The 17,104-nt window shown below is 47.4% G+C and overlaps 1 protein-coding gene across 2 annotated transcripts in view; it reads right to left on the bottom strand.

Moving 5' to 3' along the window:
• Positions 1–17,104, bottom strand: part of TRAM2 (translocation associated membrane protein 2) — a 78,875-nt gene that overhangs the window by 32,221 nt on the left and 29,550 nt on the right. For both annotated transcript variants that reach the window (XM_036415276.2, XM_036415274.2), the window contains exon 2: positions 3,485–3,548. In XM_036415276.2, coding sequence (XP_036271169.1) covers positions 3,485–3,548 — 64 coding nt within the window. The remainder of the gene's footprint in view (positions 1–3,484; positions 3,549–17,104) is intronic.

Genomic DNA, 17,104 nt, shown 5'->3' with positions numbered 1-17,104 from the left:
TCTGCAAGTGAACGTGGCCCTGCTGACTTTGATCTTGGATTTCCAGCCTCCAGAGCTGTGAGACAATATATCTCTGCTGTTTAAGACACTAGGTGTGTGGTACTTGGGTGATGGCAGCCCCATAAACAAATGCTGGGAGCTGGGAAGAAGACAGGAGGGAGGAGAGGGAACAAAACCCAACAAGCAGGAGAGGTCCTCAGCATCACCACCGGCCATTCTCCACAGAGCATGAGAACCTCAGCCGGGCGAGGAAAGGCACGGTGTATGAAAACTCACCGCACAGCTAAAACTCAAGCTCTGAACATCGAGTTGAACCAGTTACATGTTATATTCAGAAGAAACATTAGAGATCACAATTCACCCCATTACACAAAGCATGTTGGCCTTAGAGAGGCCAAACACGCAAACTCAACAGACCAGTTACTGTGAACAGGTTTTTTCCCACGAGAAGTCTGCTTTCCTCCGGTACGTACAAACCAAACGCTATTGGGTTGGTGTCTAAAGAGCTCAAGAAACAAAACTGAGCAGGTTGTTCTGATTTCATTGTCTCTCTTGGTTATTTGCTCAAATGGCCCCAAATGGCAAGATTTAAACAAATGATAGGCTATTTAACAATACTTCATCCTCCCTCTCTACAGTAATGGAAAACTCCTCAATTCAGTATACATTTTAATGTATCTTCACCTTTCCCCGGGCCTCGTAGCCTGGAGGAGGACTCAGTAGGCCCAAGAAAGATGCCACACCTAGCTGGCTCCAGTCACAGGGGCCTTCATTTACTGAACGTGCCAAGGTATCTGTTTCACTCAGGAGGCCTGTGCACATACTGAGCCCTCAGCCTGGAATGCACTTTCTTCTACTCAGACCCACCTCCCTATGCCCCCGGCACAACGCCCTACACACGCAGCTCAGACGTCAACTCTCAGAAACATCTTCCGTCATCACCCCTTTATTTTTTCTGACCATGTAACCTTGTGTATTTCCTTCTCCACCGTTATTGTGACTATAATTATTTGTTGTTCGCTTGTTTATTATCGATGCCTCCCTAACCAAATGGTAAGTTCTGTGAGTCAGAGAGCAGATGTGTTTTATACATTACACTCAGGGGCTGGTACACAGGAGGCACACGAATATTTGTCTGGCTTGATCAGTTAATTTAAAACAAACAAACGAAGGTATAATATGACCAATACTGGCACACACCCAAAATACGGTGGGATGCCCTAACGGGTTTGGCTCAGTGGATAGAGTGTTGGCCTATGGACTAAAGGGTCCCAAGTTCGATTCTGGTCAAGGGCATGTACCTCAGTTGCAGGCACATACCCAGTACAGAGAGGCAGTTGATCAATGTTTCTCTCTCATCGATGTTTCTAATTCTCTATTTCTGTCCCTTCCTCTCTGTAAAACATATATATCAATAAAATATATATTTTTTAAAAACTCACACAAAAAACATGGTGGGATGCCCTCTATGCTCAGAGGCTCTGAGTTCAACCCTGGAGCATAAAGTCTTCACTTCTCATCCTGGCTGTGAAAGGGATGCGTGTCGGGTATCACTTGTCCGGTAATTTCTCTGAGAAAGTTTTCAAACTTAAAAACCAACCCTCTGATTGTGATCTGGTTTCACAAACAGATAAAGGCTTGCCTGGGTCACACGCACATGAGATGCTGTGGTCCCCGCTTTCTCACGGTAAATTCATAAGGCTGTGTGGGTCATGATCTGGCATCCTATGTAAATTGATTTTAGGGAGAAATGTACTGAAAACATTTGATAACTGAATATCTCTTTATAAATTAATAAACTGGCCTTCTCACATAAAAAAAAAAGCCTTATATTAAAAAAAAGAAAAGAAAAGAAAAACTTGGGCTGTATGGGTCCTTAGAATTAGATGGCAGAAAATATTTTGGCCATTCATATATAATACCTTTAAAAAGTACATACTACTTGACCTAGAAATTCCAGTAATAGGAATTGATCCTTAGAAAATAATCATGAAAAATGAAGAAAATAACCATGAATACATGCAAAAATTTAGCCACAAGAATTTTACTACAGCACTGTTTACAATAAAAACTAGAAACTTAAATATCCAATAGTATGAGATAGAATAGATAACTTGTGGTAATCCCTATTAAAAAATACTTTATAACTTTTCAAAATGTCTTACTGAGTGAAATAACAATTAATGGCACGGAAAAAAGGGTCACCACATGCTAACAGTAAAAGAAGCAGGTCATGAATCCACACTCTAAAATGTAAACTGCAGTTTTGACTGAGTGTGGGGTCATCTGTGATTTTTTCCCCCTTCTTGTGTTTATCTGTATTTTGTAAATTTCCTCCGAAAGACATGCAGCAATCATGTAAATGTATTTTAGAAAAACGTTTATTTAAAATTAAATTTTAAGCAGTCACAAAAGGACAAATACTACATGGTTCGACTTATGTGAGGCACCTCAAACAGTCAAATTCACAGAGACAGAAAGGAGAGGGGGGTTGCCGGGGTGGGGACTGTGAGTTATTATCTGACAGGTGCAAAGTTTCAGTTTTGCAAGATGAAGAGTTCTAAAGATGGATGGTGGTGATGACTGTAAAACACCATGTATGTACTTAAAGCCACTGAACTGTACACTTAAAAAAATGGTTAAGACGGTTAAATTTTACCTTATCTGTATTTCACCACAATTTTTAGAAACTTTAAAGTCAGTAAATAATAAATTGAACTAGGTCTAGAGGTGTCCTAATTACTAGGATTTTAACTAGGAGGAAGAGATAGGAGGAAGAAGCCTGACTTTGACCTTGGACTTCATGGCACTGAGCAAGACAGTCCACTGTGCCCACCAGGCCTGGCATGCACTTTGGGATGGGCAGGCATCTGCCTAGCTTCCTGTCTACCGGGGCTGGCCAGTATCATGTCTCATCTCTCCTGAGCAGGGAGTCTTTGTCCTCACTTGCCAGCATCCCTTAGTTGATTCTCATAAGAAGGAACTGATTTGGCTGCCCCAGAGGCATGGCTTCCCAGGGTCTGGCTGCAGAGACTGCAGGCGGCAGGCAAGTCCAGTAAAGATTTGAAGCTACGTCCTCCGAAGGCCATGGGTTAAGGGATTTGCCCCCAAAGTCCTTTATCTAGGCATCAGTGGAGCCAGGCAAAGAAAGCAATCTCACTTTAAAGTCCAGACAACTCAACACTCTACTACAGAGTGAAGGAGAAAACCAGATTCAGCTAACAAAAAACTTTTATCATCAAGAGGGCACCCAGCGCTTGGCAATGAGAAAGAGGAGCATGTCTGGTTCCTGGTGCTTTAAGACCCAAGAGCCCCACCTGCAGAGCCGAATGTGGCTGCAGCTGTATCTTTAATAGAGCTAGGATGTTGGATGCTGAGGTTAACTTATCTGAAAGGACCATACATGTACACAGGAAAAGGAAGTTACGCGATAACTTCAGAGTTAGCAGGACCAGAGAGAGATGGAGACTGGTGCTTTGCTTACCTGCCGTAGGCACGCTAACATTATACTGAGGTAAAATAAATAGGAAGGCAGTCTTGGCAGTGACCTGTAAAATAAAGAAAAAGAATTCCAATTTAGTCTCTTGGTCACATCAAGACTCATGTGGAGCCTGCCCCCAGTTCCCAGGGCCCAGCCCTTTTCCTTCTCAGACCACAGGCTTCCCCAATGAAGGGTTTTACCTAATGCATAGTTAGCACTGGCTTTTTTTCTCTTCCATTTAATGACAGCCCTCCTAATACCTGCACTACAAACAAACAAACAAAGCAATCCTGGGCCCTGTGTGGTATCTAGACTTGTACTCACTGCAGATGGAATGAAATGAGCTGTGCTTGGCCAGCTGACAGCTCACAAGCTAAGGATACAAATCTGTCTGCCATGCTTTCATCCATTCAAGAATCCATTCATTCACTCAATTAGTGTTGGGTACTCTGCACTGTGGAGGACAGAAACTAATAGAAGATGGGGTCTCAGTTTCCCCAAGCATGTTAACTACACAGCGGGCTGCAGCCCGGAGTCCACACCTGAGCGTCAGAAGCATCTGCCCTACTGTGGGGCATGGGGCAAGGCAGAACACCCCACTCTCTGGTTTGTTTACTTAAAATCTCAGTGGTGCTGTGAAAAAAAACAACAAAACACTCTGGTTGCCACCTGGCAAATCAGTGCTCTGGCAATTTAGCCTGCAGGGGAGATGTGATCCAATGTGAGGATTTGAAGCTTGGACTTGAGAACCCGCTGCCTGAGCTCCAATCTGCCCCAGCCATTTGCTGGCTGTGTAAACACAGAGAGTTGTCGGACACGGCGAGCCTCCATCTCCCTACCAGAAAGATGAAGGCTATCCGTAGCACCCCTGCCGCTCTGTCCAACTCCCCAGATATTTCTGAGGTGCCACTGGAGCGAGAAGCACCACCCACACTGTCCTGGAACACGTGGAAGGCCAGGGGAGGAGGCGAGACCCAGGCCTGTCCCAGGAGACCTCCAGAGACACCTCATCAATAGAGAGTCACTGCTTCTCCTCTGAACAAAAGTGTCTAAAGGATGCACCATGGGTGTGGGGAAAACACTGGGTTAGAGCAGGGCAGGAAGCAGAAATTATGCATCACGCCCATCAGTGCATCACTGGGACTCCTGGCTGCCCAGACGCAGGCTCTGTCCTCTGTCTAGTGAAGAGCAAGACTCTCCCCACCCGCCAGCCCCGATCCTCTCCAGGGTGTCATCTGTCTTTGTGTGCAGTGAGGCGGGAGCCTCCTCGTCAGTGCTATTGTAGTGGCCATATTCTGTCAATCTCGCAGGGACAGGTCCAATCAGACGAGGGGTGGCATGGCACTCTGGGAAACAAAGAACTATCCGTACACCCAGGTGTTTCCTACCCCCACCCCAAATCTCATTACCGCTGCCCCGAGCCCTTCCTCAGGGTGCCCCGCCTCCCTTCCAGTCCATGCACCTCCACTTCTTTAGAACAGATGTATGTTATGTGTATTTAAGCAAAATCTACTACTCACTGTTTTCTTTGGGAGGTTTTAGTCCCCCTCAGAAAACCCTACAGATCAAAATCTCATTCATTCTTTTTTAAAAATTTTTCCAGAGAGGAAAGGAGAGGGAGAGAGAGATAGAAACATTAATGATGAGAGTCATCGATGGGCTGCCTCCTACACACCCCACTGGGGATGGAGCCCGGCCGTAAGCCCTGACCGGGAATCGAATGGGTAACCTCTTGGTTTCTGGGTCAACATTCAACCGCTGAGTCACACCCTGCTGGGCTGGTTCATCCTTCGTAACCCAGTTCAACGGTAACCCCTGGAAGCCTTTGTGACAGAGTGTGAGTCTCCTTCTTCGGGAAGTGCTCTGTGGCATGCCCCTTATCGTTCTCAGTGGCACTCCGCAGGGCAGGGCCTGTGCCATCTCACCTGTCCCCATACCCTTCTCAAGTAACCAACCACATGCACACAGTAGGTGCTCCGTCACTGCTCACTGAACAGGATAAAAAATCAGAAGCTGAGCCTGTGCCGGCCTGCTTCACTCGACTATATCTGTTTCCCACATGCTGTCACTCAAGCTGTCCCTGGTCACCTGTCACCCACGCCTTCTCCTCGAGAGCCGTCCACCTGCACCTCACTGCGGCCGCCACCCCAGCCGTGAGGTCTCCTCCACTCTGCTCACACTGGTCATCCCTGCCTGTCTGCCTGTCTACCTGTCCACCTGTCTGCCAGGACTCCTTGGAGGGTAAACCTGGTCTTCTCAGGCTGAGACCCCTGTGAGGGGAGACCAGAGGAAGCTGGACAAAACGAGAGAAAGGAAGAAGAGGGGAGAAGGGCAAGAAAAAAATACCTAACACTTTCCAGGCCCTGGGCGCAGATCTCTCACTCGGTTTCACGCAGGAAAGACACGTCTTTGAGGTGCTGGAGTGGAGTGGACCTTGTGGGGTGTCTCCTCACCAACATCCATCCCCCTTCTTGATGGAACATCCATCCCCCTTCCCCTTCTTGAGGAAACCCCTCTCCCCTGCTGTGAGAGCGGGGTGTGTGGGGCCACTCTGGTCACCACATTCCTCCTGGAAGAATGAAGGGGCCAGAGTCTCTCCCCAGGCAGGAGACCAGCCAGTCAGACCCCTTCCTCTCCTGGGCTCTGAACGGTGAGCAATAATGAAGAAAGCGCCGGTCAGCGTTGTGTGCTTACACGGATTGCTCTGCTGTGGTTCCCACAGCTGTGCTGCTGGGGCGCCCCAGACCCCCACCAACCACGTGGACTGCTGACGGAACCGATTTGGTGTGTGGGATGATGCTCCAACCAACCGAGCCACCTGGCCAGGGATGAACTGTTTCACTTTTTAAGAGGATGTGTATTTTTTTTTTAAAGATGAAATAAGCATTTACTTAAAGCATAGATGAAATGGATTCTATGAGAGACACAGCAAAGGTTCAGAGACAGAGCCTGGGCAGAGCAGTCTGCTGTGAGGGGGTGAGGAGGGACAGCCCTGCGTGCGGGCTGCGCGTTGGAGTGCCTGGGGAGCCTGCCGTCCGGCTGATGCCCCGAAGGGTCAGGCTTAATTGGTTGGGGGTGTCCCAGGCACAGAGAGCTTAAAAGCTCCCCCAGGGATTCAAATGTGCAATCAGGGTTGAATGCCTGCTCTTTACCCGTTGAATTATAATGTGTCTTAGAAATGGACTCTGGGCAACCTAAGGAAGTTCTCTGGAGAGTTCATGGTGTGCATGCAGGCAGCCAATAGATGTTTCTCTCTCACATCAAAGTCCCCCCTACCCCCCCCCCCAAAAAAAAAATCAATGAAAACAGCCCTGGCCAAGATGCTCAGTGGTTAGAGCATCGGCCCGCACACCAAAGGGTACTGGCTTCAATTCCCAATCAAGGGCATGTGCCCCACTAAGGTGTATGTGGGAGGCAACCAATCTAGTCTCTCTCACAAGATGTTTCTCTCTCTCTCTCCCCTCCTACCCTCTTCCACTCTCTCTGTGAAAAAGTGAAACAATTCACAAATATGTAAAGAAAAACCTAATATTCACTACATTCTTTGACTTCCTTCCTTTCCCCAGCCCATATCCATGTCTCCCTCCATATGTTCGGGGCAATCTCTGAGAGCTTTTCCTGAGCATTGATTTATCCATTTGAGATTTATTTCATTTTATTTTGACATCACAACTTGAACTGTGACTACACAACATAACCCAACAGATTAAAGACTAAAAAAATTGGTACAAAGCTACAGCTTATTAAATATTTAAATCTCCCTTTTAGCACGTGGTTGTTGCAGTGTCAGAGGCCCAGGTAAAGATCTGTCACGTACATGACAGTGTTCAAAGCACAGTCACGTGGAAAACGTGTAGGCCCACCTGTTGTTTACTAACGCCAACATGTAAATGAGTGGCTACATAATAAAACCTTTGTCATACATACTAGAGCTTTTCATTACTACTCACCACAGGGTTACCCCTAATGCTTAATACTGAAAAGCTCAGCCAACTAAAACAGGCCCTCTGCGAGAGTGTATATAAGTGGATGGAGCCCGCTATTCCAACGATGGAAAGAAGAATCCTGCTTTTTCTTTAAAGGAAGACAGACATTTGTTATAGGGGCTGTGTAGACATTCTTGTCCCAGTCCTCACAGACAGCCGACTTTGGCGTTCACGTTAGTTCTGTTCCAGGAAGTCACTGTGAAAACTGAATGAGCAAACACTGCCCCTTGGCTCCCAGGGGAAACCAGGCTTAGGCTCCTGCCAGTCTCTGGTCACGCTTCCCTGAGTAGATCAACGCACAGCCGTGCTTTGGGTGTGTCTCTGTTTTAAGGTGCTGCACCGAACACACACTGTCGAAGCGTGAACACTCAACTCACGGCAACGGTGCTGTCACTGATGCCTGCAGGATGCTCGCTAACACATGTGTTTCCTGTAAGGCGCATCACAGCCACGTGCTTAGGAACACAAGACAGCACTTCAGTATCTGGTGTGAGGGCCATTTTAAATAGCAAACTCACCAATAGAAAGTGCAGAAATACATGCACGCACACGCGCGCGCTGCACACACACACACACACACACACACACACACACACAGTGACACTAAATGGACCACAAAAAGGACACTTGCTAATGGGAGAGCTGAGACAAGGCAGAGCATCATCTTCCTGGACCTTGGCTAGGAACGTGCGCATCGAGTGACTACTTTTCACTGCTCTGAGCATGCCCATGAGAGACACCAAAATCACTGGGAGTGCTGGCTTGGGAGTTACAAAATTTAGGGAAGAGGAACCCTGGAGACACCTGATCTGCAAAAAATGAGGATCAAATGCATTGGGGCCAAGCTTTCTTCCTTTTTAACACCTCCACAGAGGCATAATTTCCACACCCTAAAGTTCACCCATTGTGAGTACACAGCTTCAGGGGATGTATCTTTACGTACTTGTTTTGAAACTCCTTCATCACTGGAATATAAGTTTTAAGAAAGTAAGAATCTTACGTGCCTTGATTATCTTCAATCACAGCCTGAGATAGTCCTAGACTCAGCAAGCACTTGTTAACTGAATAGAGCGATTAAGTAACAAAGCCAGGAGTGTGTTCACTCTCCTGACCCTCAGCCCACATTTACACGCCTGTGCATGTCCTCTCTGCCTCTCCCTAGGCTCCATACCTGTGTTGAGCATGTAGTAGATATCTCAACAATATGTGTTTATTTTCAATCCTCACTGAAGGGTATTTTTATTATTATTTATTTTCAAGAGAGGAAGAGAGAGAAACATCAAAGAGAGAGAGAGAAACATCGAAGTGAGAGAAACAATCGGTTGCCTCCATACTTGCCCCAACCAGGGATTGAACCCGCAACCTAGGTATGGTGTACGGGACGACTCTCCAACCAACTGAGCCTCTTGGCCAGAGCTCAGTAATACATAATTGATGAACTAATAATAGAAGCAACTGTAGTACTTAATAAACACAGATGAATGGTTAACACATGTTTTCTTAACATGATCCTGAGAGAAGAGGATCTAAGACTCTGATTAAGGCAAAAGTACCAGATTCCAGTATTTTTCCAGTCCTGCCCCCGGTAGCTGCAGCAGAAACCATTCCCAACTGTGCATCTTTCTTTGTAGGAGCCGTGCCTGCTCCACTGTACTATGTCTCAGAGCAAGATGCTGTCAGCTCCCATGTTTTACAGACGAAGAAGCTAAACCTGGGGCAGAGAGAGGTGAACTGGCCTACCAAGACCTCACAATCTTAGAATATTCAATTTGATTTTTTTTTAAGTTTGTTCCAAAAACAAACGTAGGATACAATACAGCATAGCACATAAAATTGAATGGCAAAATAAAAGAGAGGCAGGAGAGGACCAAAAAATATATATGCAGGCAGAGAGAATAAGCAAGGAATAAGGTTGATCCATAAAAATGCATTCCAGACAGTCCTACCCATTGGCTAAGGTGGCCAGAGAGTTGCCTGTAAGCTGTCTGGAAGCCACCTGAAGGAGAAGGGAGTGACCAGCTCCCGGATTCACTGTGTCTATTAGTTAAAAAAGAAAAAGAAAAAAGACTAGCAGAAAAGCAACACTACTTTTCCAGCATAAACCCACTCTCCGTGCTTTAAAAGGCCTTTTGCATCCCAGAAATTCACTCCATAACCCTCTTCGAACCTCAGGCCAGGGACAAAGCCCAGAATAAGCTCCTCTCCGCACGCACAGAGGGCTGAGAAACAGAAGCCTATTAAAAATGTCATTCCAATTATTTCCCACCCCTCTAAGGCTGTTTATAGGAAACATTATTGAGTTTAATAGCATTTTAAATGCCAGACTCAGTGGGTGAAAGGTTAAAAGTGACAATGTGCTAAAACACTAATGCAAAGGGAGAGCACTAGATCATGTAGAAGGGGCCATCTCTCTCTCTCTCTCTCTCTCTCTCTCTCTCTCTCTCTCTCTCTCTCTCTCTCACACACACACACACACACACACATACACACACACACACGGCTTCACTGAACTTTTAACTAAAACAGGCCTTCCAGCACAAAGGCAGTAACACTGAGCATGCTTGTACAGCCATAACGCTGTGTTCTATTAGGAGCGCGTGTGCATCTGAGCTCTTGCTACAGGAGAGCAAGGATGCCCTGAAACAGCGGCTTTCAGCAAACTCCAGGCCCAGGCAGTTGCAGGGCAGCTGGGTGACCTAAGGCAAGTGTTGTACTTCTCTGGACCTGTTTTTTCATCCATTACCAACAACTACAATCACAGCAGTTAACGTTATCAAGGGCTCACACGGTGCCGGCACGGCTCTGAGTGCTTTATATAAACTGTCCCATGTAGCTCTCACAGTGACCCTACACAGTAGGTACCAACATCCCTATTACAGATACATGAGAAGGAAAAAGCCAACTGGAGTGGTCAGAATGGATGCCTGATGGACTTTTATAAAATGCCGTGGGATGCGGGACAAATTGTTAAAAATCGGGACTGTCCCGCCAAAAGTGGGATGTCTGGTCACCTTATTTAAAGGGCCTCTTCAGCCTCAGCTGCAAAAGGCTCTCATTCCATTTATTTGTCAACATCTAACACACAGCCTTCCTCAAGAGTTTAACCGGTTACTGCTTCACCTTGTTAAGATGAGGTCTGGTATCGCCTACGTCTGACAGACCAAGAAAGCAAGTCAACCAACTGCCTGTGTTAACACCAGCCTGCCAGCCATGGACACTGCGCACACCCAGGGTTCCAATGCCCCATCTGTTCTCTCTCCGCTGCAAGGCGATACCTGGGCACCCAAGAGAAGAGATAAGAATGGCGATGAAGGCAGTCTCATCGCTTTCCTTTGAGATCGTATCCAATCCTTTGGTTTGGTTTATTCTGTTTATTTCCTGGCAGGCACAGCCACGAGCTGGCACTTGGGAAGGGCTGTGTTGGCAGACCAGCCACCCAGAACAGAGTAGCATAAAAGTTCAGTGTGTGTGTGTGTGTGTGAGAGAGAGAGAGAGAGAGAGAGAGAGAGAGAGAGAGAGAGAGAGAGAGAGAGAGAGACAGAGAGAGAGAGAGACAGAGAGGCTCTCACAGAAGCAGCTCTGCTCCAAGCCGTGGCTGTCCCATGGACGGGGCCTAATGGCTGGGACACGGAGTAGCGTGTGGCCGGACCAGACCCCCTGACCAACAGCGAGGACGTCCGTTTCCTTCCTCCTCAGAAGCCCATTGAAGGCTCCTCTCCTCTCAGGAAGCCAAGCAGTCTCGACTCCAGCTTCCCCCAAATTGATTTTGCATCTTTCTGCTGAGGTGGTGGATAGGAAAATTTCAGTCAGACAGGAAAACATTTGAAAGCTACGCCCAGTTGGTGGGGAAGAGGCTGTGTGTGTGTGTGTGTGTGTGTGTGTGTGTTTTAATAGAAGAGTCTTTGAGCCCTTCTTTCCTGGCGTGTTTGCTCCCTGAGTTCTGGCTTCACAGGAAGCCCAGGCAGCAGTCCACTCATCACCTGCACCAGCGCGTCAATGGCAGGGACTTGGTGTACGTGGTTTGCAGCCTGTCTGTCACCAAACAAAAGGCAGATACAGCTGAAACAAAAATGCTTTTCACCCTTACTTTCTGAAATTCTCTGTTGGGGATGACCAGAAGCTGCTGGGAGGGCCGTGCGCCTGAGACCAGGGGGCTGAGTGCAGACAGTACCTGTCTGTGTGGCTTTTAGCAATGCCTGGAGATTCTGGTTTCCTCACTTGAAAACCTGCCTTGCTATAAGAATTACCAAAGCTAAACACACACACACACACACAAACACGCGTGCACAACAGATTCTCTACAAAATGTTCTCAATGCTGAATAGTCTCGCTATTAATGCCACGACCACCGTTTTACATTAGATTAAAAAGGGACAACATGTATTTATGAGAAAGACCCGTAATCAGAGTAGCCACAATAAAATATTACTTGCTGTATTATATTTATCGGTCCCAAAGTCTAAACTTTATATTGACATAAAGAGAAATTTAGAAAGAGCCACTTACAGAGTTTTGCACATCTCTGAACTTGGGCTTTAAAGATACATCTGAAGATTCAACTTGCAATGCTGTTCATCCCAATCTGGGACGTAGATGAGGTACCGACAACCAAGAGGTGGCCTAGGAACGGCCCTTCCCTACTTCATATACACCCACAACTTAAATATTTCTCTCTTATTGATGTTTCTATTTCTCTCTCCCTCCCCCTTTTTCTCTCTTAAAAAGATCAATAAAAACCTATTTAAATATAAATATATATATATATATATACATACATATACATATATACATACATATACACACACATATATATATATGATACACACACACACACACACACACACACACACACATTCTCGTCTTATCTAAAAAAAGAGCCCTGGATCAATATATCCAGTACCCTTACTTGACTATATACTTCATTCTTCTTCACCTCCTCCCAATAGCTTTCCCCTTATTTATAGCACAGCACACTCATAAACCAGTCCTCATGGAAGCTAAAAATGAAATAAAAATGAAGAAGTGCTCACAGAAAATAACCGTTAAGACTATTAATGTTTTTAAAATGTATTTCTCCTGTACCACATGGCAAAGTTCAGAGTACTGGTTGCTTTGTGGATCTTCATAAAACACACACATTGATCAAGACAAATTATTTTCACTTTTGGTCAAAAGCCACCTGTTCATATGCATTATCTTAACAATAAAAATCAGCCCTAGCCAGCTTGCTCAGTGGTTAGAGTGTAGGCCCTGGGACTGAAGGGTTGTGTGTTCGATTCCAGTCAAGGACACATACCTCCATTGCAGGCTCATCTCTGCCCCAGTTGGGCTGTGTGAGAGGCAACAAATCAATGTGTCTCTCTTGCACTAAAGTTTTCTGTCTCTCCCCCTCCCTTGATTTCTCTCTCTAAAAATCAATTGGAGCCCTAGCCAGTTTGGCTCACTGGATAGAATGTCAGCTTTCGAACCAAAGTGTCCTGGGTTCGATTTCAGTCAAGGGCACGTACCTGGGTTGCAGGCTCCTCCCCGGCCCAAGCCCTGGTAAGGGCGTGTGCAGGAGGCAGCCAATCCATGTTTCTCTCATATTGATATTTCTGTCTTTCCCTTTCTCTTCCACTTTCTCTAAAAATCAATGGAAAAATATCCTCAGGTGAGGAATAATAAAGAAAATTAATGGGGAAAAGTATGTGAGGATTAACAAAACAAATTAATAATTATAATAATAATAATAATAATAAATGGGAAAAAAGGGTTTCAGAATGTAGAGTTTTAGTTTGCAAGTGGTTTCTGGAGAGTTAAGATTAGATAACATTTTAGACTTGATTTCAGAAAAGGAACCATTGCACCAATACATCACAGTCATCCTGGCTGCTGTTTTTAAAGCTGCTTTAGCTCCATAAGGCAGGAAACAAAAAGCGAGGGGGACTTCGTTATCATGGCTGTCACTAATCACTGGCTGTGGGCAAGAGTGGGTGCCGGGGCCCCAAGGAGCTCAGCATGTCCTGGTACTTGGGGAAATGAAAGGGTTATTCAGGGGTTCAGAAGACCCAGGAAAGCTGGACCAAGCAGGGTGCGTTTGCCTAAATTTGCCTGTTTACACTTAGGGAGAGAAAGAGTAGGCAGACAGTGATCTACTGCAACCGCTTTTAATTATTCTCTACCATCTGGGATGTTTCCTACTCAAAAACATCAGCATGCCAATGCCCACGTTTGGACTGAAGAACCAGGCATGTGGATTAGAGCTTGCTACAAAAACGAACTTTGAGTTCAAAGAGTCAGAGCAAAGCAACGCCGCCTCTGGAGGCCATAAACCAGGCCTGTTTGCACAGGGAGCCCTCAGATCCTCTGGTGTTTGTGTCAGGTCCTAACCCAAGTGTCCACCTCCGCCCTTATTTAAACTGCGCAAACAGGGCTGGAAGGCAAATAAACGAGTTTTGAAAATACGCCATTCTGTAGGAAGTTTAGATGTGTGATCTCTGTTGGCCCCCTTTCTGCACACCCTTACTCCGCTAAAGGGTGTTAATGAAAGAGATTGGGCGATGGGTCCCAGAGATCGCCACCGCGGTGCCATCCTCATACCACCCAGAGCCCTCCTCCTCCACACACAGCAGGAAGGTGGGGTCAGGCCCAGGGACTCTGCCACGTGCATCTTGATTCTGACTCTCCTTTATTTCCTACCACCTTGCGTCACCCAATGCATACTGCTCCTAGGGGCCAGGCTGGCACCCGGCACAAGCTAGGTGAGTCCACAAAGACCTGCCAAGGACCACCTGCATGAGGGCGCCTGATAAGCAGGACTTAATGACGACAATTCAGTTCCACTGACTTAAACCAAGGCCAGGAAGGTTAATGAAAAACATCCAGCACTCAGATACCCCTGTTTGTCAGCAAATACTATTCACAAGGGAATGTTTTGAACCGTCTTCAAAGTGGAGAAGGAAAACAACAGCATAAAAGGCAAGAGTTGCCACAAAAAATGTGCTACAGATAAACAGAAAATACAGCTCTAGCCCCAAAGGCACGACCTGAGATGAACACAATCCACACTCTGCCACAAACCAGTCCCCCCATGCCCCTAAAGCCAATCAACAGTCCAGTCAAATCAGTCAAATGTCTGATTTGTTAAATGCTTTATGCCAAGACATCTCTCTCTCTCTCTCTCTCTCTCTCTCTCTCTCTCTCACGCACGCACAAAGAGAGAGACAGAGAGACAGAGAAACAGAGAGATGGCAATATAAATTACTACAGAATTTCACTTTACTAATTGACAGTGGTATTTCAAACACCATGTGAACATGCATGGTGCTTTTGTCAGCCTCTCAGCACTCCAGGAGGCTGGATGTGGCCTCACACAGGGGAAATGCAGCCCGGGAAGAAAACCAAACATCAGAGGAGGGGCTAGACCTCAGTCTGACCTCACAGGCTGGTTCTCTGAGGGTCTCCAGAGTGTGCAGGCACCCTCACCAGAGGCTCAACATGCAACAACCCACTTCCTGATGAATCTGGGCCTTGGAGCCAGGTGTCCTCCACCCCGGGCCTGCTGAACTAGAGGAACTGCCTGGGACACCAGTGATATTAGGCTGCGGCTATGAAGCACAGATCATCTTTATGCCGAAGAATGGGAGGACACACGTAAACACATGCAGAGGAGGAGGGAAAGAGGAAAGGCTCTCCCTGCCAAAGCCTTGTAGAGGGAGCATGGATCTGTTCCTTTCACTGTGCGGCCACTGCTCTGTCCCCTACTGGACATGCACGGAGGCAGGAACTAAGGCCCGGGGCTGCAGAGGGTAGATTAAAGCACTATGCTCAAGTCCTGTCTCTGCCACCTTCCCCGACTGCCCTGGAAGAGACTACAGAACCACCTTCCTAAAACTCCAGAGACCCTGCTCCACAGTCCTGCATAACACCCTAGTGCCTGGGAGAGAAGCAGGACCCCTGCCTGGCATCCCGGGACGCCGCAGGTACCCAGCCATGCTCTCCAAGCTCTGCCCCCTCGACTCCCAGGCACAGAAATGCCTCTACCCTTCCACTCCAAACATTATCCCAGGCAAGAAAGGCACCACAACACGTCAGAGCCAGTCAGTCAAGCCAATGAGCAAACTGTCATTACTAGAGAGTACTTGTAGGCAGCTCAGAAGACCAGAGGGATCTCCTTGAACGAAACAAGGATGGAGTCTTCCCTCCCAGCCACCACAAGGAGGTTCTGCCTGATCTGTGTCCCACAGAGACAGACAGGGCAAAAGCGGGCAGGAAGGGAGCTGCTTGCACCAAGGTAAGAAGTAGGAGAAACATGACTCCCAGGGAAAAGGAATGGTCTGTGTGTGTGAAAGGTGATGAGGCCAGAAAGCTGCCAGGAGCCAGGTCTATGAAGCGCCCTTTATGGCAGGCATAAAAATTGGACTTGATCCTACAGGAGGGAGGTGGCCACTCACGACTTTAGGCAGGACTAGCATGAGGGTTCCACCGCAGAGCTCGTTCTGCGACGGGTGTAGCGGATGGGCTGGGGAAGGAGAGGAGAGTGGGGCCGCGTGCAGACCCGTTAGGAAGGAGGCTGCTGCAAAAAGGCATAACCAGGCCTGGACGGAGGCAAAGGCAGCAACAGCACAGGACAGCACTGGGCGGGACTCGGCAGACCCAGTGGCACAGCCGATGAAGGTGAGGGGTGGTCCAAGGCGGTGCTTGGCCTTGTTCAGGAAGCAGATGTACAAGCACACAAGGGAAATACAATGTGCTGGGTGCCGTGATGGCTACCAGGGAGTGGTGTGGATGGTACGGTCATCAACCCGAGAAAGAAAAGACCAGCAGCCCAGGGCCTGGGAGGGGGTTTGGAGGGAGAGAAGACTGAAAAGGAGCAGAGTCCCCCCAGGCAGCCAGGGGAAGAGCACTCCAGGAAGGGCCAGCCAACCTGGGACCAGCACGAGGGCTGCACAGGCGCAGTGGTCTTAAGATTATTTTTTCCGATGGGTCCCACATGGCTGGAAGGGTGCTTAGCACACAGCTGGGCCTCAGTAAGTATTTGTGGAATGAATGACGGTATTGAAGAGTCCACCAGATTCAGGAACCAAAGGTCCCTGGGTACCTTGCTGAGTAAACACTGGATGGAAAGGAGAAAGCAGAAGCTGGTGGACATGGCAGAGTGGAGACCGAGGACAGGAATGCTGCTTTGGGAGGCCGAGTTCTTGAGGGGGTGGGAGGTGAGGGAGAAAAATGGTTGGGTATAAAGGAACTTAAGAGGGGAACCAGAGAGAAATACAGCAAGTCAAGGGGTATCCGGGACCACAGAAAGTGAGATCCAGGACCACAGGAGGGGAGTGCCCGGGGGAAGGGGACACACTGGCCCTGGCAGCTCCCTGTAGGGCACCCTGCCTCCCGCTCCACAAAGTTTCTGCTCCCTCCGACGTTCTGACACGTGTCCAGATACAGAGAAGATGCTCTATTCATCCCTCTGGAATTCATGTGATTCTGAGGAGGAAAACAGGAAGTTGAAGAGGAAAAGGAAGGACTTGGGGGGAGAGAGGCAAAAAACAAAATTAACATCCTCCCTGCCCCTCTTATATTTGAAACAGGGCTAGGAAATGTTTCTGTTATCTGTTGAACGGATTCTTCTGAACCAGTGCCACCACACTGCCACCCTCAG

Source organism: Pipistrellus kuhlii, unplaced genomic scaffold (assembly GCF_014108245.1).
Source record: "Pipistrellus kuhlii isolate mPipKuh1 unplaced genomic scaffold, mPipKuh1.p scaffold_m20_p_5, whole genome shotgun sequence".
In the NCBI taxonomy this organism is placed as follows: domain Eukaryota; kingdom Metazoa; phylum Chordata; class Mammalia; order Chiroptera; family Vespertilionidae; genus Pipistrellus; species Pipistrellus kuhlii.
This window is presented reverse-complemented; position numbering and strand designations above follow the sequence as displayed.